Raw genomic sequence first — 24,369 nt, 5'->3', positions numbered from 1 at the left:
GGTGGAGCTTCGAACCCCCCCCCCACCCCTCTGGATGATGTGGTCATCCCAATCCCAGCAGCTCCACCATCTGAGACAAGCTGACTTACAATAATGACTTTATTTTAACATATTTAATTACAGACATAAAATAGCTGGGGAAGGGGGTGAACCCCAGCCTAGCCCCGTCTCGGGGCCGCCAGGAGGGGGAGACGCAGGCGAGGCCTCCCTGATGACCCTCCTTCTGGGGGGGGGTCTTCCTATGGCGGGGCCCTATTGCTTCAGGGGGGAGGGGCCATGCAAACGAGGGAGGCGGGGACGCCTCTGGGCCCCGCCCACCCCACCCGCCGCGGCCTCCCTCTGCAATGCCCGGACGTGCCCCAACCCTGGCCTCTCCACCTCCTTTCTCTTTCTCCAGGGAGCGGACCCTCTGGCCGGCCCCCCACCCCCTCTGCAAACCTAAAGGGGAATAAATACAAACTTTACAAAGTAAAAGGGGGTCCAACGTTGCCCTGGGCTGGGCCTGGGGTCAGATGGGGAGCAGGCCCTGGGATGCGGGCCTCATATCACATCATCCCTAACTGCAGCAGCGTGCTGGCGTAGGCCATGGGCTTGACGTCGGGATGAGGCTGGGACACGAGAGCACACACACACGGCAAGGGAGACAGAAACAGGGCAGCTTCAGGGAGGTTGTCTGAACACCAGATGCAGAGACCAGCCCTCCCCCCAAGAGCTGCTGAGCACTGCACTCTGTCCTCGACTGGGCCTCAGCCTTGTGCTCCCCAGGCCAGGGACAGCAGGGGACAGAGGGGGTGACTCACCACTGCTGTGAACTGGTGGAACTGGGGCCGCAGGTCAGAGCCCCGGAGGTGGATATAGGAGGCTTTATTCCCCATCTGGTCACTGTGGGGACAGGGGCAGAGCAGCTGGTCAGGGGTGGGGAGCAGGGGGGAAACACAAGGAAGGGCTGGGGAGGGGCCTGGAGGGAAGTGACCCAAGGAGACTGGATGGCAGAAAGTCCCAGTGAAGAGGGAGACACAGACGGACAGAGCCCATCAGAGACACTGACAGAAGTGGAGTCAGAGACGTTGAGAGCAGAGAGAGAGAGGCATGGACACAGACAGCTCCAGACACAGAAGTGAGAGAGGCCAACTGGGAAAGGCAGGAATCCAGGGGAAAGGAGGGGGGCCCAGGAGGTTCAGGTAGGAGGGGAGCAGAGGCGGAAGGGGAAGCAGGGGACAGGTGGGGGGCACATGTGCCCCCACGGAGGCAGGACGCTTGCCAAAGCCTGGACTCTGACCCAAGCACACCCTGGCTCTAACCACCAAGAAACAGAGGATAGAGGAACATGGTGACCGGCACCCGCAGGGTGTAGGCGGCCTGGTCCAGAGCACAGGCAACTCTGGGGGACAAGGGGCCTGGTTTCTTCAACCAAAAGCCTACAAGTGACAGGTGAGGAGGGACAGGGAACCGAAACACCAAGAATGTGTCCCGTTACTCGGAAGAAATCAAACCAACAAGAGCCATTTTTGAGAGACACGAGGAAACGGGACTCTGCGTTCAGGTGATCCCATCTGACACTTGACAGAGTGACAGTGGAATTCCGGTTGCACGAAAAGGTTCAGGGGCACCAGGGGGTGTCGGAGCACGGAAGTGGTGATGCCCAGGGTGGGGGTGGCCGGAGGCCGGCCCGGGTTGGCAACTGCTGAACCCGGGTGACGAGGACGTGGGTGTTCCTTGTACGATTTTACCTGCTCTCGTGTGTCTCTGAAACTTTCTACCGCAAAAAGTTAAAGGAAAAACCAGCAACACAAGCAACAGCGGGTGGGGAAGGGAGGCCCGGATGGGTCGGAGGCGGGACCCACCAGTAGTTGGGGGCGGAAAAGACGGTGACGCAGCGGCCGCCATGTGCCACCTCGTAGCCCTCGGCCTTGACCTCGTGGCTGCGGATGATGTAGTCCAGGTGGTTGTCCTCCAGGAAGGCCTTGGTGACGTCGGGGCCAAACTGGCAGCTCACGCCCCGCTTGCTGACCGAGCGTCCATTCTGGGGAGACAGGGGGCTCAGGGTGCCGCCCGCCCCACCCCCTCTGCCCACAGCCCGCACCCGCCGGCCCAGCCTGGGGAACACTGACCTGCGGCTGTGGGTCTGACCAGAGCAGGTCGCACATGGGACCTGGGCGGGGGAAGGAGAGGGGACATCAGCGCAGTTGGGCTGGAGGCCGGGCAGGGGCAAGTGAAATGGGGTTCTGAGCCCCGTGACCGCCCCGCCAGATCCAGCCAATGTATTACGGCCCCGCAGGGGGAGGACCCTTTAACAGTGCTATTCGGATCACACCCCTCTGCTACTCAAAGCCTTCTGGGGCTCCCGCTGCCCTAGGAACAAAGCCCAAGCTCCTCCCCCAGGCCTCTGAGGCTCTGCAGGGCCTCATCAACCCCCTTTAAGTACATCCCCACTCACCCCAAAACCACTGCCCCGCCAGCTGTTCCTCCCGTGTGCGAAGCTCACACCTGCCTCAAGCCCCTCTGTGCTTGCCCGGGGCAATTCTGCGTGGCGGGTGCCTCCTTCCCAGTCAGTCCTTGGTGTGACTCCCTAGAGAGGCCATCCAGACCCCCAGCACCCCACCCTCCCCATGCCCTGTGCAACACTTCCCACAGTCGTGCGTGTGTGTGTGTGTGTGTGTGTGTGTGTGAGTACTCGGCCACCTGTCCTCACTAGCACGGGAACCCCGGTAAGTCACTCTCCAGAACTCACAAACAAGTGACCAGAGCGCGCCCCACGTGGTGTGCGAGAACACTCCCTTGCAGGCACAGCCCCGTGGGGAAGTGCGCCAACCCGAGTCACAGGCGAGGACGCAGAGGCTCAGCCCTGCCATCCTCGCCAAGGGCAGGAAGCCCACGCAGGAGGTGCCGCGGCCCCAGGAGGGAAGGGGCTGTCACCCGGCCCACCACCCTCACCTGAATCCGGGGGCTGCCGGTTCCGCTCAATCTTCCTGATGTCGTCCAGGGTGACGCCATCTTCACTGAACAAGCCCCCGTGCATGATCTGGGGTGTAGTGCGGGGACAGCTGTGTGAGCGGAGGCACCGGCCACACCCCAACCCTCCAGCTCGCTTCAGGGCGGCCCTCGTGGGCGCGGGCGCGGGAAGGGGCCCGAGGGGTCCCGCCTGCCGCCCTCACCAGCACTTTGCCGTTGATACACTGGGCCAGCGGGAGCCACTCGAACACCTCGCTGAAGAGTTCGTACATCTGGGCTGTGTATTTGGCCTTCACTTCGCCCTCGAAGCCATAGATCTGGTTCATGTTGTCCGTCTCATGGTTGCCTGGCCAGGAGCAGAGCGAAGTGGTCAGCACCCCCTGCACGGGCACCCCCGGGCCCGGGTCCAGGGGCCTGAGGCCAACAACACACACGCACGCCAGAAACCCAGTGAGGTGGAGACACTGTTCTTAGCCCCTTCTCTGAGAGGCACACACTGGGCAGGTGGCCACAAGGCCTAGGCCTGGCCCAGCCTGGAGTGACCATGGGTATGTCCCTTGCCCCCTGGGCCCTGGGCTCCTTTCTGGAGAACCTGCGTGCCTTCCAGGCTGGAAGGGCGCAGGTCGGAACAAAAAACAGGCCCCTCCAAGATGCCTGCCGTGGGCCCGCCCCTCGCTGTGCCTCTAACTTCCCGCACACAACCTCGTTCTGCCCTCCCGGGACTCCCAGGGCTCGGGGCAGACAAGGAAGCTGCCCGGGCCCCCGTGTCTGCCGAGTCTGCCAAGTCTGGCGTCATCAACTCTTTTGCTGGGGCTCGCTCTTCTCACCTCCCGCAGGGAAGCCCACAGCAGACAGTCACCGAGCACCTACCATGTGCCGAGCGCTGACGCTCAGGTCCCCGGGAGCCCCCAACCCAGCCCAATTCCCCACCTCTCAATGGAGCCCCCAACCCGGCCCCATTCCCCACCTCTCAATGGATCCCCCAGCCCGGCCCCATTCCCCACGTCTCAATGGAGCCCTCAACCCAGACCAATTCTCCACCTCTTAATGGACATGTGCCCCTGCCCACCCACCCCCCCCACCCGCCCCCCAGTGGCCCTTGTTCCCTGGTGAGCTCATCTTGCACCAGGCCACACTGACCCCAAGCCTTCCTGCCACCCAAGCTCACCTCGAAGCAAGTGAAAGTGATCTGGGTACAGGAGCTTAAAGCCAAAAAGGGTGAGGATCACTTCTACGGAGAAGGAGCCGCGGTCCACAAAGTCGCCATTAAATATCTGCTCTGCTAAGGAAAACAAGGAGTGGGGGGCACTGCTCCTTCCCCAGCCTCCCCATGTCCCACGGCTCCTGCCGGTGCCACCCTAGGAGTGGGGATGTCAGCGGGGCTAGGGGATCAGGGCTGTGGTCTTCTTCCTTGCTGTTGGCTCTGGCCCAGCCGCCCAGCCTCTTGGAGCCTCAGCGGGATGGTCCTGACATCCCCAACCTCACCAGTTTCTCAGGGAAGTGGACGGTGGAGGGTGACATGAGGCGGTCAGTCTGCCATAGGGGCAACGGAACATGGACCGTCCCACCCGATATTCACAGGCCTGGTGGCCATTCATCAAGCAACGGTCATCACATCAGCAATCACTTACACAGCTCTGACTGTGGGCCACGCAGCTCTTCACACAGATGAACCCATTTACCCATCTCAACAACCCAGTGAGTCAGACCCCATTATCCCTATTTTGCAAATGAGGAATCTGACGCACCAAGAGGTGACGTCACTGCTATGGTCACGCAGCTGGGGAGTGGCAGTGCCTGGGGCCGTTACGTGTCTGATCTTGTAGCAGCCCCATTTCAAGATGAAGAGAGGCTGGGGTCCAGAGGGACTGAGCCACATGCCCCGGGCACACAGCGCAGGGCGACCTGCCCTGGCCGCTCTGACGCTGGCCGGCCACTCCACCCACATCCCCGTGCCTGAGCAACTGTTCAGGCTTCTCCCTTCGCGGGTTCCCACTGTGCTCTCTGGCTGCGGTGCCTCCCCGAAATCCAGGTGGAGGGACAGGGAGGGTCTGCTCTTCTGAGGAAGGATACATAGGGGTTGGTCTCCGAGGGTAAACCGTTGAGCTCAAATATATTGAGGAGGTCATAGAACTGGCCGTGGGTGTCCCCGCACACCGTAATCTTCTCTGTCTGGAAGAAAAGAGGCCACCGGAGAGGGAGGGGCCCAGAGAGAGACGTGGGGAGGGGGCAGGGGTGAGGGGAGGGGCAAGAGGTCATGGCAGACCGAGAAGAACCATGCAACAGACACAGGCAGGGGACACAGAAATGAAAAGGGTGGGACAGAGACCAGGAGAAGAGAGGGACATCCAGGGGAGAGACACAGGGTAGGGGGAGAGGGAAGGCAGACCAAGCCAGGTGGGCCTGTGAGTTTCTGAGCTCCACAGCCCCTCCCCAGCCAGGGAGCCCCCCACCTCCAGCCCGTCCACACACCGCCCCACGGCACGCACCTCTTTAAGCGTGGTCTCCACGAGTGTGCTCAGCTTGGAGAGGACCTCTTTGACCTGTACCAGAATCTGGAAGGCAGGGTGGGCTGTGAGTGGGGCCTGGGGGAGGGCCTGCTGTCCGCCCGGGCCCCGGAGAGCCTGGGCTGACCAAGAGACACTGCCGAGCGGAGGGTGAGGGAGAGGCAGGCGAGGAACGGGCAGCAGAGGCCAGACAAGTGAGCGCTGGCAGGAGCCACAGCATTTAAACGTTAGAATTACTGGGGCGCCTGGGTGGCTCAGTCGGTTAAGCGACCGACTTCAGCTCAGGTCATGATCTCGCGGTTCGTGGGTTTGAGCCCCGCGTCAGGCTCTGTGCTGACAGCTCGGAGCCTAGAGCCTGCTTCGGATTCTGTGTCTCCCTCTTTCCCTGCCCCTCCCCTATTCTCTCTCTCTCAAGAATAAATAAAAACATTACAAAATTTAACATTTGTTTTAATGTTTATTTATTCTTGAGAAAGAGAGGGACACATAGTGTGAGCGGGGAAGGGGCAGAGAGAGAGGGAGACACAGAATCTGAAGCAGGCTCCAGGCTCTGAACTGTCAGTACAGAGCCTGACGCAGGGCTCTAACCCACGGACCGCGAGATCATGACCCGAGCTGAAGTCGGACGCTCAACCGACTGAGCCACCCAGGTGCCCCAAAACATTAAAAAAATTGAAACATTACGATTATTATTTTTTTTAAAGCTTATTTGAGAGTGAGGACATAAGTGAGGGAGGAGCAGACAGGGAGGGAGAGAAAGAGAATCCCAAGCAGGCTCCACACTGTTAGCACGGAGACCATCTTGGGGCTCGAACTCACGCACTGTGAGATCATGACCAGAGCTGAAGTCAGACGTGTAACCAACTGAGCCACCCAGGCGCCCCTAAACATCAGTGTTATTTTACATGGAAACAGAGATTCTGGGTTCCTCTTAAGATAATCAGCATCATGAAGAAACATAGATGAATCCAGATGTGGCACATTTCATAAAACAACTGGCCTGGACATGTCTAAAATGTGTCGTGAAAGAGTCTCCCCAAAAGGGCAGGAGACCGTTCTAGACGAAAGGAGATAAAAATGCAGTATTTGATCCGTCAATGGATTCTGGATTTTGAAAAAACCAACAACACAGGGGCGCTTGGCTGGCTCAGTCAGCGGGGCATGTGATTCTTGATCTTGGGGTCGTTTAGTTCGAGCCCCATATTGGGTACAGAGATTACTTAAAAAAAAAACAAACAAACAAAAAAAAAAACTTTAAAACAACAAACAAAAAATCCCACAAAAAAACCAAAACCACAAAACAGGTAATTTGGGGAAACCTGGGTAAGCTAAAGAGTTAAAGTATTTGTCTGGAAATGTAGATAATACTAGTTTTTGCTATGTGAAGATTAAAGATGACCTTGACCTTGTCATATAGATTTGTCAGTGTTTCCAGATTTTGTGGATGGCCTGTGGACTGTCTGCATTGGTCGGTATTACTTTATCAACGCTAAATTTCTAAGGTGAGACACCTGAACTGTGGTCACATAGAATATCCTGGTTTTAGGAGATACAGGTTATGATGCAACTTACTTCTGGCTCATGAAAAGAAAAGAAAACCAAGAAAAGAGAAGGAAAGAAAAAGAAGTGTGTGTGCATACACACACATATGTAGAGAAAGAAAGTAAACGTGTCAAAATGTTAATTGGTGCAATTTGGTGAAGGGGGCAAGAATATTAACTATACTGTTCTTCTGATTTTTCTGCAGGTTTGACAGTTTTCACAGGTAAGAGGTAGGGGGAAAACCCCCAAATGTTAAACAAAGCAGAAGGCGTCCACTTCTGGTCAGAATGGAGAAAGCTGTAAACTACGGTCATTCTTGCGCTAATGACAACAGGCCCCGAACCCACAAAATCCAATCTTACGAAAACCATCTGAGAGCCGAGCATGCGCTCAAATCTAAATCAGTCAACGGCAGACAGCAACCTTCCCTGGGGCTTTTATCCCGGCAGTGCGGCAGGAGGGCAAGAGGCCAAGGGGCGCCGAGGCCCAGAGTGAGGGAAGCCGGCGGTATGTTGGTGACAGCGGACAGACCGGAGAAGCCCCCGCCTCCGAACGCCTCTCCCCTCACCTGCCAGCTTGCTCACACGGCCGTCGCGGAAGGCGGGGTGCAAGGCAGCACAAAAGTGGGGGCGGAAAGGGAGAGCACAGAACTCCCCCGGCACACCAAAAATCTGGCCGCGAGGCTGAAAATCAGAGAGCTCTCCCACAGTTCCAGAAGCTGGAGACGTCACAACGTCAAGACATCCCTGGAATTTTGCCAGGGCTAAAGGGAGAGTCTCGACTCCAGTCTGAAAACACCACAAGCCCGTGGTGGGCTAACTCCAGCAAAATGCCCGAGACGGCAGATCAGACGGACACAGCCCCTCGCGCCAGCGGCCCGATGGAAGAAAGGGCCTCCATCTTCCGTAGAAACTCCTTATTTAGCTCAGTCTCTACTGTTCTTTTGCACAAGATGTCTGGCATCCAACAAAAACTGGTGAGACACGTGAGGAACAGACCACAGAAGCAGACCCAGAGATGACCCAGATGGTACAATTACCAGAGACTTTAAAATAACTGTGACAAATGTGTACAGGATCTAGTGGAAGAGACGACATGCGTGAACATATGGGGCAGGGAGAGGAAAACTATTAATAAAAGTAACTAAATGGCAATGCTCGCCGTGAGAACGCAGCGTCGGGAATAAGGACCGCATCCGCACGGTGCTCAGCAGCGTCGGCTGCCGTGACCACCCTCTGCCTCGAGCCGGTGGCCGAGTCTGGGCCCCGCCAGCGCCGCGATGCTATCCTGGGCTCACAGGTGTGTGCAGCAGCTGACGGGGCCTTACCTGGTAGGCGCATTTCCGGTGCAGTTTCTTCTGGCCCTTGTACCACTGCATGAGCTCCTTCATGAAGGTGACCGTCACCTTGCCATCCTCAAGCTTGGGCCCGCTGTACTCATCCTCAATGGCTGGGGTGAATGGGGGAGGTGGGGGACAAGGCTCAGTGGCCACGGCCACCGTGAGGCCGAGAGGAGGCACGGGGCAGACAGGGTGAGAGGACGACGGAGGGTGAAGGTTCCTCTCCCCGGCCAGGTGCTTCCGTTCAGGCTGCCGTGCCTGGCCTCTCTGTGCAGTGCACCCCCTCTTCCAGCACCCCCTCTCCCCGCTGCCTGCGTGGTTTTACAGCACTCGACACCGTCTAGTCCCCTCTCTCCCCACCAGGGCATCGGCTCCACGAGGGCTGAGAGTATTTTATTCACAGCTGTACCCCCGGTGCCTGGAACAGCGCTTGGCACATAGAAGGCGCTCGATAATTATCGGTGGAACGAAGGACTGAATCATCTGAGCGCCTAGAGGACCTACACAAATCCGGCGGGGGCGGGGGGGGGGGGGGAGGGAGGGAGGGGGGCCGTGAGGGCGGGGCGGGCGGTACAGATGTCGCTAGGGAGCTAGGCCCCGATGGCGGGACGAGGGGCTCGTCCACCTCGCCTGAACCGCGGGAACCCAAGCCCCAGCGCTGGACTGTGGAGCTCCCAGGAATGCAGGAGCAACAGACCGCGGCCGCCCCTGCCCGCATCCCCCAGCGCGCACAGGGCCCGGAGAGGGCTTGCAAGAACGTGGAATGTTCTAGGCACCCAGGCCTGACTCACTCATGCTCTCGATGTCCAGCGAGTCCACAACGGAGCGCTTGTGCTCGTCGCCGGCGATGGCCCGCTCGAAGGCTTTCTGCTTCACAATCTTGTTGCACTCCTGGTACTTCATCTTGGCGTCCTTGTCGTGGGGCTTCACCTTCACCACCTGGGAGGGCCGGGGGAGGAGGGGGGGGAGGGAGAAAAGAGGCATCAACGCCCAGGCACAGCCCGCCTGGCGCAGAGGAGCAGACAGGACGGGGGAACGCCACGGCTGCCCGGCCCCGGGCTCCACGAACACGGAAGCCAGACCACTCGGCCTCCGCTGTAGGTTGAGCGTCCGACTCTTGGTGTCGGCTCAAGTCATGATCTCACAGTTCGTGGGTTCGAGCCCCACGTCGGGCTCTGTGCTGACAATGCGGAGCCTGCTTAGGATTCTCTCCCTCGCTCTCTGCCCCTCCCCCAATCTCTCTCTCTCTCTCAAAATAAATAAATAAACATTAAAAAAAAAAAATCTTAGCTCTGTCGTTAAAAGTGTCCCATCTGAGGAGCACGAGTTCAGCTTTAGGTTCCTCGTGGGAGCCACACCGGCCGAGGCTCACTTTACTGACGTTCCAGTCAATACGAGTGGGGAGGGGATTAAGAGGAAAGGGGGGGGGCTGGGTCTATCGTGGCAATGAACAGCCCAGACCCAGCAGAAGAACCAAGGACTTGCTGGGGAACCTGGACTCCCTGAGCCTCAGTTTTCTCTCATCTATGAAAGGGGGGACGGGATACGCCCCACCTGGCAGGGCAGCTGGAAGGACAAGTAATGAAGACGGGGCTCAGCACACAGCGGCTAGCACCTAGCGGCGTCCCCTCAGTCTCCTCCGAAGGGCGGTCAAGACCACGGGCCACAGAGCCAGGCCGCCTGTTTCCAATCCCGGCCCCGGCAACCCTCGGTGGAGGAACGCCGGGCGGCGAGTCCCTCCCTCTCTATGGGAGGGAAGTTCTGACAGCGGCCCCGTCAGAGGGTGGCTGTGAGGGTCACAGGAGCGGACACGCACGAAGTGTGTGCAGCGCGCCATCAGGAGTAAAGTCCACACGGGCGTCGGCTTCTAGTCACGGCCCCTTTCCTGGGCCGCTGTGCTCGAAATGGGATCATACGCAATAAAGCCCCGGGCACATGACTCTGGGGTACAGTAAGTTCTCAATAAAAGGAGCCTGTGCCCACCCCTCCCTCCACCTTCTATCCTGCTTTCTACAAACTCGGATCCTCCCAAGTTCAGCAGCAGACAGGGCTGGATCCGAATCCCGGCTCTGCCGCTTCGTCACCGTGTGACCTTTGGCAAGGACGTCACCCGTCCAGGACTCAGTTTAGTTATCTGTAACTGTGATTGCTCTGAGTGGACCCCGCCGGGCCTGCCCATTCTGCTGGCCACCCGAGGAGCTAGGTCCCTGCGGCTCCTGTGCTGGGGGCGTGAAGAGAAGTGTCAAAGCAGGCCCTCAAGCGTGGGGACGCCACCCCCGGGGAAAGCCTGGCAGAGTGAACCAGAAGCCTGTGCAAAGGCCCTTGCTAACCCCTGTGGGTCACCGTGGCTCATCCACCCCGGGAACGGGTGCACAGACCCGGTGGACGGCAGGAAGCCGGGCCGTGGCAGGCGACGGCTTCCTCCCTGACTGGGCAGGCTCACGCCCGGGTATCCTGCCAGGCCGCTCCACCTGGAGTGTGGGTGTGGCGCGAGGCCCGGGAGGGAGGCAGCACCCCCTGGAGTCCTTCCCAGTGGGGACAGGGTTTGAGTCCACACCCTGGGGTTAAGTCCAGGCCTGGCTTAAGTTATTGGCCTGGCACACAAGGGCCTGCCCACCCCTGCTTTCTGTTTGCCCGGCACCACCCGGCCAGACCGAACTCACAAGTGTCCAATGTGCCAGCTCCCTGTCACCTGGCACAGGCTGCCCCCTGGCCCAGAACACCTCACGTCCGTCTCCAACCCCTTCCTGGTTCCTCTCCTCCAGCTGTCAGCTCCGCTGTCCCCTCCTCGAGGAGCACCCCACACCCCCCCAGCTTGGGTCAGACACCCCTCTGGACTCCCACAAGCCCCTGGCTCACCTGCCCCAGCCCTAAGCACGGCTGGAGATGGCTCTCTCCCCACTGGAAGGCGGCCCCGCGAGGCTGCGGCTGTGTCCCAGGAGGGAATGAATCCCCCCCCCACCCCCCACCCCCCCCCCGCCGAAAGGAAATGATGAAGCACTCAGCATTTCCCCTGGCCGGTCCCCTGTTCTCACAGAACTCGCAGGATGGCTGGAGGATGGGGACAAATACCAACAAGGCCGGAAAAAGAGGAGCAGCAGCAGTAACAACACACGGCTCACTCCCTGAGCACCTACTATGTGCCGGAGGACGGCAAACTTGCTCCCTTTACCTGCAGAGCAGCTCTGTTGGGTGTTACCACAAGCCCCATTTGATGGATGGGGAATCTGAGGCCCAAGAAGCCAGAGTTCCGTCTTCTCCCTGCCTAGGATCCTGACTTCCACCAGCACGGTGGGTGCTCCCTCCCTGCCCACCGCCACTCGGCCACTCGTCCCCACAGCACCTCGCATGCCCTCCAGGGACGTACAGGGCCAGGCCTCCAGGGGCTGAAGGCAGGCCCTCCCCGTCCTGAGCCCCGCCTCAGCCTCTAGGACGAGGGCAGAGGGCTCCGTCGGCCAGAGTGCTCATTCCAGGCCCGGTGGCCGCTGCTGTAGGACTCACTATGGGGCTGGGAAAGCGGAAGTGGCCCTGCTGGGCCTCCCTGCTCCCGCGGGGGGTCATTTGCTCCCGACTGGAGGGGCCTGGTGGTTCAGAACTCAACACTAGACTCTTCCGTAAAAAGTGATATGTGGACCGTGTCGGGGTCCATATCCTGACTGTGGTGTCTGTGTGGTCACGCCAGAGGTGCTGCGGGGGAAACCGGGAGCACGGGATCTCTATTCCTCCTTACCACTGCACGTGAAGCTACGACGCTCTCCAAAAGCTGTCTCTAGGGGCGCCCGGGTGGCTCAGTTGGTTGAGCATCGACCTCGGCTCAGGCCATGAACTCGTGGTTCTTTGAGTTCAAGCCCCGCGTCGGGTTCTGCTCGGAGCCTGGAGCCTGCTTCGGATTCTGGGATCCTTCGGATTCTGGGATCTTTCGGATCCCTCTCTCTCTGCCCCTCCCCACCTCACGCTCTGTTTCTCTCTCTCTCTCAAAAATAAATCAGCTTAAAAAAAAAAAAAAAAAAAGCTGTTTCTAAAAAGTGCCACCTTCAGGGGCGCCTGGGTGGCGCAGTCGGTTAAACGTCTGACTTCAGCCAGGTCACGATCTCGCGGTCCGTGAGTTCGAGCGCCGCGTAGGGCTCTGGGCTGATGGCTCAGAGCCTGGAACCTGTTTCCGATTCTGTGTCTTCCTCTCTCTCTGCCCCTCCCCACCTCACGCTCTGTTTCTCTCTCTCTCTCAAAAATAAATCAGCTTAAAACAAAAAAAAAAAGCTGTTTCTAAAAAGTGCCACCTTCAGCTGGGCTTGTTCACAGGCAAGACCCATAGTGCTCGAGCTAGTGGCACAGTAACACAGGTTCGCACGTGTCGGGTAACCAGGAACAGCTATGTTACGTGACGCCCCGAGCAGATCCGAGGGGCACTGAGTAGTCACACATATTCCCACCACTGCAGCAAAGCCTCCGGTCACCCGACGTGGAGGCACCAAGACCATCAATGACCTCTCGTCAGTTCAGGTCAGATTTTGCCACCAGATGAGTTGCCCGAACTTAACTACAACGGTGGCCTTTTCAGGACGGCCCGAGTTTGGAACTGAGGGTGAGGGACTGTCGTCCAGCAGCAAGAGCCGGGCCCAGGCTGAGCGTTCCTGACCTCAGGGGACCCACGTGACTACGCGTGGCAGGTCATTTGGATGACCTACTCTGCATAGATGACGAGCTGTGCCCCAGAGAGGGGCCGTGCCCATCTGAGGCACACGGAGAGCTGGAGGAGAGCCAGGTTCCTAGGCCAGGCACTGCACAGTGACAGCCGTAAGCAGGACACAAGGGTTTTCACCCTACAGGGCGACACCCTCTAGTGAGTTAACTGAGGTCTTACTCAGTGTCCCTTTTATTCATAATAAAGCAGAAGAGAAGAGGGCCCGCCGGAGTGGGGCTGAGCCACAGGAGGATGCCAGGCCGAGACGCTTCTGCCCGTTGCGTGCCTCCAGGGGCCAGGTGCTTGACTCTGGTACGAGACCGTCACTTCCTGGCTGCGGGATCTCAGGGAGCAAACTACACTCTGGGCCTCGGTTTCCTCATCTGTAGGTCGGGGAGAACAGTCCCCACGCACAGGGTCGGCGTGACGACTCCGTTACGAGGGCAGGCAGGTCCCAATCGCGCCCCGCCCACGGCGAGCACCGTGCCAGGCCTTAGCTGACTGCTCCCCCAACCGTGGGGACAGCCACACCTTAGGTGTGCGGGCGCCTGCACGGGCTTGCAAGGCAAGACGCATTTCTGACTGACTGCGCTGGGCTATGCTGTGAGAAGAAACCCGAGGGCGAGCCGCACTGTGAACCAAACCCCCAAAATCCACGAAGCGGGGTGGGGACTGCGGGAGTCCCCCAGATCCAGCCAGGGCCCACACGACCATCTGAGCGCCAACCACAGACAGGAAAGAAGATGGTGGGGTGAGGGGGAAGGGCAGTCTTTCGACAAGAGGACCCAAAAATGGGACAGGGAATCCGGGAGCAAGGGTCCCTCTGAGAATACTAACCTGAGATGAGGGGGTGGAAAGGGGAGACTGTTCCTACTGAGGGGCCCTGGAAGGGCCCACCAGCAGAGGGAGACACACGTGGGCCCCCCCCACCCTGCCCGGGGCCCCTAACAAGGTCCTGGTACCTGCAAACAGCCCTTCCTGTGGGCCACGGGCTCCCCCCGCCCCGACACCCCCATGAGAAATGCCATCAAGTGTGTAGTGTGGGCAGGTCCCGCTGCAAAAGTACAAATCTCCCTGAATCGTCCCGAGAAGGCCCTGAGGTGGGCCCTTCTACAGATGAGGACACCGAGGGCAGAGAGCCAAAGCACTCCGGGCCACACGGCTTACAGCTGGGGTGTCCCGACCGTGCTGCCAGTACCAACTCCTACATTAGTGACCTTGAGGCTTTTGCCTATGACTCACGGTAAGGAATACATATTTTATATCACACGCCTGTGTTTACATAAGTGAAAACGAGCTTTTCACAAATACGTATACCCACTTCCTCCGAATGAACCGTTGTTTTCTTCTCTACTCTATTTGATGAAAGACAGAGGTGCTGGTCTCAAACCATTAAACTGACTTCACAGCTCACTCACAGCTACAGGCAGGAACTCTAGGTTCAGGGCCCAATTCGGCCAGGAGATCCGGGAGGAGGGGTTTCCCCCTCCAGACCTCAGTTTCCTGCCTGCACAATGGACTGAATTCACGCATGTAAAGAGCTCACACAGAGCTGGGCCCACAGTGAGCGTGTGGATGAGGAAACTGAGGCTGAGAAAGGAAAGGGCCAGGCCACAGAGAGGCAGAGCCTCAGGCTTGTTATTCAACCAAGGTCACATCTTGGCTCCGCCTCCGAGGATGCCAGGATCTGAGAGCGGGCCTGAGGCTCCAGCAAGCATGTCCCCAGACAGCTCTGGAAGGGAGGAGGGCAGGAGGTAGGGACCGGAGGGCGAACTGCCCCGCGCTGGCCCCTCTGCCCGTTGCCCACAGAGCCCGATGAGATGTGGCAGCGTGGAGAGGCAGACAGCCTGCAGGCACGTGGAGGGCCCACAAGGATCACAGGCTCGTGCGGGGACTCCCACGGCTGCTGGTGAAGCCACCACAGGGAAACAGGCTGTGACGATTTAAATGCTGAGCGTGGGGGCACCTGGGTGGCTCAGTCGGTTGAGCGGCCGACTTCGGCTCCGGTCATGATCTCGCGGTCCGTGAGTTCGAGCCCCACGTCGGGCTCTGGGCTGACAGCTCAGAGCCTGGAGCCTGTTTCAGATTCTGTGTCTCCCTCTCTCTGACCCTCCCCTGTTCATGCTCTGTCTCTCCCTGTCTCAAAAACAAATAAAACGTTTAAAAAAAAAAAAAAAATTAAAAAAAAATAAATAAATGCTGAGCGTGGCCCCCACCTCAGTTTGGTCCCCAAGAGGCTGTGGATCCCCCTCACCTGCCTTCCATGGCATAAAAGGCCTGGGCAGAAGTTCCGACGTGGTTATTTCTACAAGACGGCCAGAACTGACCATCTCAGCCTCACAGAGTAGGCGGGGTTAGGCCCCTGCCTGGGCCAGAGCCATGAGAAGGGTCCTTCCCCACCCCCCACCCCCCGCCCCGGGGAAGACTTCCCTACACCTCTGGGCACGGTGAAGACTGGCACAGGCCTGTGCGCAGGCTCATCAGCCCTCCACCCTGCCCGGCTCTTCCAGGCCTCTCCCCGCACCGCGAGCCCTGCAGAGAAACCCTGCCCCCATCCAACCCTGAGTGCCCTCCCAGGTTACTCATTACTGGACCCTGCGCCCCAATGACCTCTACTCACACCACTTCGCCAGAGCCCCATGGCCACTCCGGAGGTGGCCACTCCTCTTGCCACAATTCTCCAGATGAGGACACCAGGGGACAACAAGGGGAGGCTGGGCTGGGGAACGGCTTGGGACCCGAAGCTCGTAAGGACTCTGTTCTGGGGCTCCCTACACCATCCTGCCAGGGGGCACCCCACTCCCTCCTCCATTCTGACCCCAGTCTCTAAACTACCGCCTCTGGGGTGCCTGGGTGGCTCAGTCGGTTAAGCATCCGACTTCAGCTCAGGTCATGATCTCACAGTTCATGGGCTTGAGCCCCACATCAGGCTCTGTGCTGACACCTCAGAGCCTGGAGTCTGCTTTGGATTCTGTGTCTCCCTCTCTCTCTGCCCCCCCTCTGCTCGCACTCTGTCTCCCTCAAAATAAACATTAAAAAAAATTTTTTTAAGCCACCACCTCTTCCATGGCCCTGCCCCCACCCCAATACCGGTGTCCCCTGGCCCTGTCTTGGCTCAAGACTTCACTTGGCCTAAAATCCACCCTCCACCCAGGCTGGCGGCCAGCCCCGCTCCCTCTAACTGCAGTCTGTGGCTCTCAGCCCCCAGGCACCCTCCGCACCCAACAGAGGCTGCTCAGAGCGTATGGTGAACGAAATAAAGTAGTATGGGGGTGAGGGGAAAATAATAACACAGCACGCTCCGACTGAGCCCCTGAGGGTGCCAAGCACGGACCCAAAAAACCGAACAAGCAAAATCCTTCCTTTCAGGGGGCTCACTCTCTGAAGCCAGGGAGACACGGGGGCCTGGGTTCGAATCCCAGCTCTGCCACTGGCCAGCTGCACGCTGACGGGCAGGTAGCTGAACTCCCTGGGCCTCAGCCTCCCCATCCGCACAGTGGGGTTCATCACCATCCCTGCCCCGCCCTGGGCTGCCAGTCCCCATGGAGGGCATGGGACACGCCTGGAGTGAGCGCTGGCCCCCAGATGTCACAGCGCCTGCCGTTACCATCAGAGCAATCGTAGTGATGGGAGTGGCTGACGAGCGGGTGAACTAGTGACTTCCCGCGGTGCACTGGGTCCTCTCCCTTGTCACCTCATCACAACACGTGCCCCACCCGCTGCCCTCTACAGCTCATCGCCCCGTTCCGCCTTCTTCCGACCGTGTACCCCGCCTGCGAGGACTCTGTTGGCCTCAGCTAGGACACAGGTTTGTGTTTTGCCCTCCTCCAGACTAGAACTCCACCAGAATATGGGCTGCGTGGCTCTCATTCACCAACAGTGACAATAACCACAACAGCTCGTGGGTACAGAGCACAGACTACATGCCAGGCACTGATCTAAAGGCACGAAAAGCAGAAACTCATTTATTCTTCACAGCAACCCTTAGAGGCAGGTCTCAGTGTTCTCCCCATTTTGTGACGCAGACAAGAAGGCACTTGGGGCGCCCGGGGGGACTCAGTCGGTTGAGCGTCCAACCTCGGCTCAGGTCATGATCTCACGGTCCGTGAGTTCGAGCCCCGTGTCGGGCGGGCTCCGTGACGACGGCTCGGAGCCTGGAGCCTGCCTTGGATTCTGTGCCTCCCTCTCTCTCCGCCCCTCCCCTGCTCGTGCTCTGTCTCTCTTTCTCTCAAAAATAAACATTCAAAAACAATTAAAAGAAAAAAAAAGAAAAAAAGACGGCACAGCGAAGCCAGGTAACTTGTCACTTCACTAAGAAAGTGACAGCAGAGCCGGGATAGGAACCCACAAAGCGTGCTCCAGGCCGAGCCGCTGGACGAGTGAGGGGTGAGTGAACGCGGGCCCGGCCTCCTCACACCCTCCCGCCGCCTGCCAAGCACCCCGAGGCCCGGCTCACCGTCTCGTAGTCACGCAGGGCGGCCCGGAACTTGCCCAGCGCCATGTTGCTGGCGGCCCGGCGGTAGTAGCCCTTAATGTACTTCTTGTCGATCTCGACGGCCCGGGTGGCGTCGGCCAGCGCGTAGCCGTAGCACTCGGTGCGCAGGTAGGCCAGGCTGCGGTTCCCATAGTAGATGGCGCTGCTGGGGTTCAGCTCGATGGCCTGGCTGTAGAACTTGATGGCGTTCTCGTAGTCCTTGGCTGAGGAGACGGAGGAGCTGGCCTGAGGCAAGACCACCGCCACCCGGCAGGAGCGGCCCCTAGGCCGGGTCCTGGCCCGCTCCCCCCACTCACGGGTGGGAAAACCGAGGTCCGCAGCTGAGCTCAGAAACGTCTGTTTCGGCCCGCCCCCCTCCTCCCTGTTCCAACCGTCCCACCCCGGCACGGGCTTGGTCTTCTCAGGTTCGAATCCCCAGGACTCAAACTCACTTCCACACGACCACCCCCCACCACCCCCAGCCGTCAACCCCTTAAGGAGCCAACCGGGGCAATACTTCTTCCAGGCAGGACTTCCAGAGGGTCCTCCTCTGGTCCCACGGCCTGGAGAGGACAGATCAATGAGTGCCAGAGCCGAGATGTTGTGAATCCAGCACTGAGCCCTTTGCTTGGCCAGCCCCCACACTCACACAAGTAAACAAGCCCAAAGAAGGGGCCTAGAAGGAGAACAGGAAGTGGGAAAGGAGAAGGAACCTACTTAGGCCTCAAGGAGAAGGGGACACACCGGCAGAGACCCAAAGGAAGCAACAAACTGGACAGGAGGAAAAGCATTCCCAACAGAAGGAATAGGAGGTGCAAAGGCCCCGGGGTGGGAAGCGAGGGGGTGTGCTGCCAGCGCACGCCTGTGTCCTCGGACCACTGAGAGGCTGGTGTGGCTGGGGTGGAGGAGGCTGAGAGCAGGGAGGCTGGCAAGACAGATCCCGAAGGCCACAGCCACGGTAGGGTGTGGATATCGATGTTCTAGGCGTAGAGTGACAGGATGTGCCTGACCAAGGGGAAAAGGCTGATTTTGTTTGCAACGAGCTATGGCTGTGCCCCGCGCTTTACTTGTCACCCGTGGAATCCTCACATCTCCACGGCATAAGCACCATCTGGTGTTCACTTTAGAGATGAGCCACAGAAGCCTTGCTCAAGGTCAGACACCCAGTCTGTATCTGCAGAGCCAGGCTCGGACCCTTCCCACGTGCCCGTCTGACAGGCAGGAGAGCAAGGCTCAGAGGCTTGCCTGGTTTGGGGGGACCATGATGTGCCAGCTGCCGTGCGGGGCTCTTGGTACGCGAGTCCCTTCATTGAACCCTCACAACAACCCTGAGGACAGCTGCATTAGCCCCATTTTCCAGACGAGGGTACGGAGGCCCAGAGAGGGAGATCCCGTGCTTGCGATCACAAGGCAGGCGGCAGGTGGCAATTCCGAGCCAAGCCAAGCCCCAAACGCTCCCAGCCTCACCCTCACACCAGGGGACCCCTGAGAGGAAACCTAGCACAAGGAGCACGCAGACAGCGGCAGGTGGCCCGGGCCCAATCCTGGCCCCACCTCTTACCTGCTGGGTGTCTTGGGCAACTTACATACCCCCTCTGGACTGGAGTTTCAGAGTCCTTCTCCTAACACTTGGCTTAAAATGGGAATTCCTACCCTCACTCCCACCTCACTCTTCTCCAGTGTGGTTCCAGCACCACTGGATGAACCATGACTTTCCTTTGTTTTCTTTGCTTATAATCCACATCCCCAGTTTGAACCTCAGCCCTGTGAGGGCAGGACCCATTTGTCTTACTTCTTTGAGCCCCTGCTCAGTCTGAGGACACAGCAGTCCTTTGTCCTGCCCTCCTAGGGCTCACAGTCCAATGGGACACACACACACACACACACACACACACACACACACACACACACACACCCCTCCAGACAATGATGACCCAGAGTGCTTAGCACAGGGGCAGACCAAGATGATGCCAGAGCAGAGACCTAGAGGATGACAGTGAGTCTGGTGAAGAAGATGGAAGAAGAGGGTTCCAGGCTCCATGAATAGTTCTTGAATGAATGGGCGAAGGAAGGAAGACAGAGACAGACAGACAGAGAGACACAATGACAGCAGGAAAAGAAGTCAGGTCCTGGGGAGACGGCCAGAACAATAGAACGATCCCTCCTGCAGGCTAATATCTGGCAATCTGTCAAATGGCTCAGATGTCCCCTCTTTCAGGAAGCCCTCCTCCACTCTCAGGCTGGGTGAGGCACTCCTCTGGGCCGCCCCAGCCCCTGGGCTCCCCTATCCCAGCCCTGCCCGTCACCATTAGGTGATGGGTGTGTCTCTCCAGGACTGGGAGACCCGGAGGGCAAGCCCAGGACTTCCCAGAAACAAGCAAGGGCAGATCCAGACAGCCTAAGTCTGAGGGACCCTCCCTGGAATGCCAGTGCCTTCGAGGACTACTTCAGCCTCCTGGCTGCGTTCCAGAGGCCAGCTGGCCAGCTCTCTTGACGGCTGAGGTGTTACTCACGGGGCCCGTTCGGCCTGGGGTGGGGAGCCTGGTGTCTCAGAGCCCGATCGGCCCTGCCCTGCCTCATCTAGTGGCTCTGAGGGCTAAATAAACTCTCGCGTGAAATGCGGCTACAGCAGAGAAGGCGATCAGCAGATGCTTGCAAAAGAAGTGAGCAAAAAATGAGTGAACAAAGAGGAGAACCAAGCAGAGGAAACGGGAGGAGCTGCACTTCATGCACCTGCCCAACAACACCGGTTCCTGAACCTGTTCTATCTGCTTTACCAGTACGAGTGCATCCAGTCCTCCAGATTTTAGAGGAGGAGGACACCAGGGGAAAAAGAGGTTAAGCCATTTGCCCAGGGGTCACACAGCACGAAACAGGAAGAAACAAGATTTGAATCCAGGCAGCCTGAGCTCTTAACCATGTCGACAAAGCCAGAGACCCAGAGGCGTCTTTGGGGGTTAAATACAGGCCCTCCCGTTTCACAGAAGGGGGGCGATGAGGCCCAGAGAGAGGGGAAGAGAGCTGGGCAACGTCGGGGACCGGGCTCTGCCCCCTAGGGCTTCCGGAAGGGGCCTGAGCCCAGTCAGGGGCTATCCTCTTCGGCCTGCAAGCTCCAGGTAAGGACTCTGAACGGGGGCACCAAGCACGTGGCGAGGAAGGGGGATATCCGGGCTCACACTCTGCCCTTGGGCAAGCGGTTTCACTTCTGAGCCTCAGCTTCCTCTAAGAAACAAACAGGGCCGCTCCTCCCTCCCTCCCAGCGCCCCGGGGAAGATGAAGCGAGTACCTGGCCACCACTGGGGCTCAATTAAGGAGAGCGGTAATTATTCTTTTTATTGTTATTCCCACAGCCCCGGAGGCTGGGGCTCGGTGCCTGCCACCGCCTGCCAGACAGTGAGGGGCCTGGACCAGGAGGGCCCCTCTCCTCTCAGCCAGCTCAGTGCCAGTACCTCTGGCGGCCTGCCCAGCCCTCGGGCTTCCGAGGGCCCGGGGCCTGGAGGGCAAGGAGCCCCTCCCCGTGACTTACGGCTTCCCAGAAGTCCTACCTTGCCTCAGCACCCACCCTCCTATTTGCCGCTCTTCCGGAGCCCCATTTCAGGGATGGCCCCACCTTCCTCGCTGTCCCCCGGCTAGAGGCTGCGCCTTGTCCTGGACGCCTCTCCTGACCCCTCAACCCCCAAAGCCAGGCCAGTCCCCGTGTTCTGTCAGGCCGGCCTCCTGAACATCTCTCAAATCCGTCCACCATCCCTACGGCCCCGCCCTGCCCTGGTCTGGCCTCCATCCTGCCCGGCCCAGGTTCCTGCCCCAGCCTCCTCCCAGGTCTCCCAGGTCTCCCAGCCTCCGGTCCTGCCCCTCCGCAGGGGTCTTGCTAAAGCACAAACCTGACCCGGTCCCTCCCCTCCTCACGACTATCCATGGCTCCCTAGAGGCCGCAGCAGAAAGCTCAGCACCCTCTCCTGCCTCTTCCACTCCAGCCCCACCGACTTCCCTGGTGCCAGGTTCCGCTCCCCTTGCCAGGACAGGCCTCCCCGACCCCGTTCTCCTCGCCCGGTGGGGTTGGGGGGGGGGTCCCTCCTCCCTCTCTCCAGGCGGCCGCCCTCTTTTCCTCTCTGATGCATTTCTTGAGTCGCTTTCGGTCTCTGGTCAGCACCACCACCGCCTCTCACCTGTCGGCCATCCTAGTCTCCGTCTCTCGCATCCAATGTCAGCCAGGCAGCTGGGGGATCTCACCAGGCCTCTTCACCACCCCCAGGATGACATCCGCACCCCCCCCCCCCACCATCCAGCTGCCAAGGCTCCACCTCCAAGCCTCATCTCTCAAGGGTCCTTCCTACCTCCTTCTCGGTGCTGCAGCCTGACCCACGTTCCCACTCTGAATCCCTCTGTGCTCCCACTGAAGGCTGCGGAGGCTCTGGATCCCTCCTCTCCTCTCATCCCTAAGGATGAAACACTTCACTTGTCAACACTTGCTGTCCCTTCCTTACTTCCCAGTTTGCTCTTCGGTATTCTCCAGGCTGACGCCCACCCCCACTGGTCCCCAGAAACTGCTCCCGTCAAGGCTAGCCAGCACCAACATCCGTGGAGCCAAATCCCACGGGCACTGCTTGGTGCTCGCCTTGGCAGCATGTGACCCGGGCCACAGCCGCCCTCCTTCTAGAAGCACTCTCTTCTCTCATCTTTCCTGACTTTCCTTCCATTTCACGGACCACTTCTCCTCAGCTTCTTCCTCTTCTCTACACATTAGAATTCCTCAAGGTTCCGGCCCCTTTTCTCCCTGCAAGACCTCATCCATTCCGAGGGTGTTCTATTCCACTCATTGGCTGACCATGCCTGAATTCCTCTCCTCAGAGCTCCCGACTGGACCATCTATCTACTCAATGTCTCCTCTTGGACACCTGAGTAAAATCCAAACTAGCTTTGCAGTGACTTATGAAACCCTACCCGGGCCGGCCCCTGTCCTAAACTCATCTTGTATCAGTCTCCCTGCCGGTCCGCTAAAGTTTCAGCCACGCCAGTCTTTCATTTCCTACCTCAGGGCCTTTGCACATGTCTCTGCACCCACCTGGAACACTCCTTCGCGACTCTTCTCTACTTAAATGCCTTCTCCTCAGTTAAGGCCTTCCCTGACCACAGTAGCCTCCAGCCCGATCTCCACTTCACACCCTGTCGGGGGGGGGGGGGGGGGTTCAAAGCCCTCATCACAACTTCTAAGTATTTTATTATTTCTGGTGTTTTTACTCAATGTCTGATTCTCCTGCTAAATTACAAGCTATAAAAGGGCAGGGCCACATGTGGCTCATTCACTGCTATAACCCCAGAGCCCAGCAGAGTCCTTAGCGCATAGCAGGTGCTCAATACACATGCTGAATGAATGAATGAATGAATGCCCCCACATCTTACTCTTTCCCAAGATTCTATGTCATACTATTCTTGGGATTTCCCCCACCTTTACTCCCAGAGCCTCCCACGCATCCCTTTTCCTCGTGCAACCCCAAATCTCCTACCTCCTCGCCTTGCCACCTAATGATCGATCCCCCCCCTCCGCCCTTACAATTCCCTACTCAATTGGGACAGTGCCCCCCAGGCCCCACTTGGTGCCACCCACCCTAGACCTCCCCACTTGGTAGCACCATCACTCCGGAGCCCCCTGTCACTACTTGAAGGCGCCCTCTATAGGGCTCACCATAGCTAACACCTCTCAAGGACCTCACGTTTGGAAGTGCCCTCGTTCCCGTCCCCCTCCCGCCTCACACTTGGTAGCGCCCTCTCCGGCCTCCCCATTTAGCAGCACCCGCTCCGAACGCCACCTCTCGCTATCACCCCTTCTGTCAGAGCCCCCCCTCCCCCTGTCGCCCCCCGGGTCGCGCCATCCTGCCTCCCCACGCCCGGTCACTTGGTAGTGCCTGCCCCGCGCCCAGGCTGCCGCTCCGCGTTGCCATGGTTCCGCGCGGGCCGGGCACCCCTTGCCCTGGGCCGCTCTCCACCCCACCCCGGCCCCCTCCCGGGCGGGCGCACCTTTGAAGTAGTCGTTGGCCTGCGTCTTGAGCTCCTCTGCCCGCTTCAGGGCGCCATCGGCCGGGGGCTCGTCCCGGGGGGGCTCAGCACACTCAGTCCGCTCGCCCTCCGCCATCGCCATGCCGCAAAGCGACCCCCACCCTGGCAACGGCCGCCAGCGGCACCCGGCCGAATCGTCGCGAAGGAGTGCCGACTTGCCGCGGCCGCTGCTGCACAAGTGTCGTAAAGCGCGGGCCCCGAAGGCGCCCTCCGCGCGCCTGCGCAGGGCCCTTTCGCCGTAGAGCGCGCGCAGGACAAGGTGACCAGAGGGCCCCCAGACAGCGCCGTTCTTAGAATGAGCCATTGGAGGTGGGGGCGGGGGGTGCGGGGAGGAAGGGGGCTCGCGGGGCGGGGGGCCGGGAGGAAGGTCTGGCGTGGCCCCCCGCCCCAGAGTTACCGTGTCCCAAGGCGGCAGAAGGTCGGGGGGTTTTAGGGTGGGATTTCCCCGCCGTCTCCTCGGGTTGGTGGGTGTGGCTGCCAGGCAGCACCGTGCCCAGCGCAGAACCAGAGCCGGGAGGCTAGCCATACTGCCAGTTACTCGTGTGACCTTGAGCAAATCGGGGCAGTTACCAACCCCCCCCCCCCCCCCGAAAAACGCGTGGCTTCTCAAACCAACGGAATAAAGTTTCAACCTTGAGGTCAGTATTGCTAGCTGTTAACTGAAGGCGCCCCGGATGCCCTAGTCGGGAGCAAGACTCGGAAGTTTGGTTACATACACCCGTCTTCTTTCTTCATCCTCCGCTTCCCAGCCTTACGAGGTGCCTCAGTGCCCTTAGGAAAAAGCCGAAATTTCTGATGACCTAGGAAACCTCCCCAGATG

The 24,369-nt window shown here is 59.3% G+C and overlaps 1 protein-coding gene across 1 annotated transcript; it reads right to left on the bottom strand.

Annotated features, from left to right (window-relative positions):
• Window positions 1–81: 81 nt before the first annotated feature.
• Window positions 82–23,714, bottom strand: PPP5C (protein phosphatase 5 catalytic subunit). The gene is made up of 13 exons (XM_086690173.1): window positions 23,511–23,714; window positions 17,478–17,719; window positions 9,132–9,279; window positions 8,329–8,450; window positions 5,442–5,507; window positions 5,026–5,124; window positions 4,121–4,226; window positions 3,156–3,298; window positions 2,935–3,022; window positions 2,112–2,152; window positions 1,845–2,023; window positions 801–882; window positions 82–608 (listed from the first exon to the last, which is right to left on the bottom strand). The coding sequence occupies exons 1-13, from the start codon at window positions 23,629–23,631 to the stop codon at window positions 546–548; spliced, it is 1,500 nt and encodes a 499-aa protein (XP_086546299.1). The 5' UTR covers window positions 23,632–23,714; the 3' UTR covers window positions 82–545.
• Window positions 23,715–24,369: the final 655 nt, after the last annotated feature.

Source organism: Puma concolor, chromosome E2 (genome assembly GCF_028749965.1).
Source record: "Puma concolor isolate L17-30 chromosome E2, mPumCon1.1.hap2, whole genome shotgun sequence".
NCBI lineage: Eukaryota > Metazoa > Chordata > Mammalia > Carnivora > Felidae > Puma > Puma concolor.
This window is presented reverse-complemented; position numbering and strand designations above follow the sequence as displayed.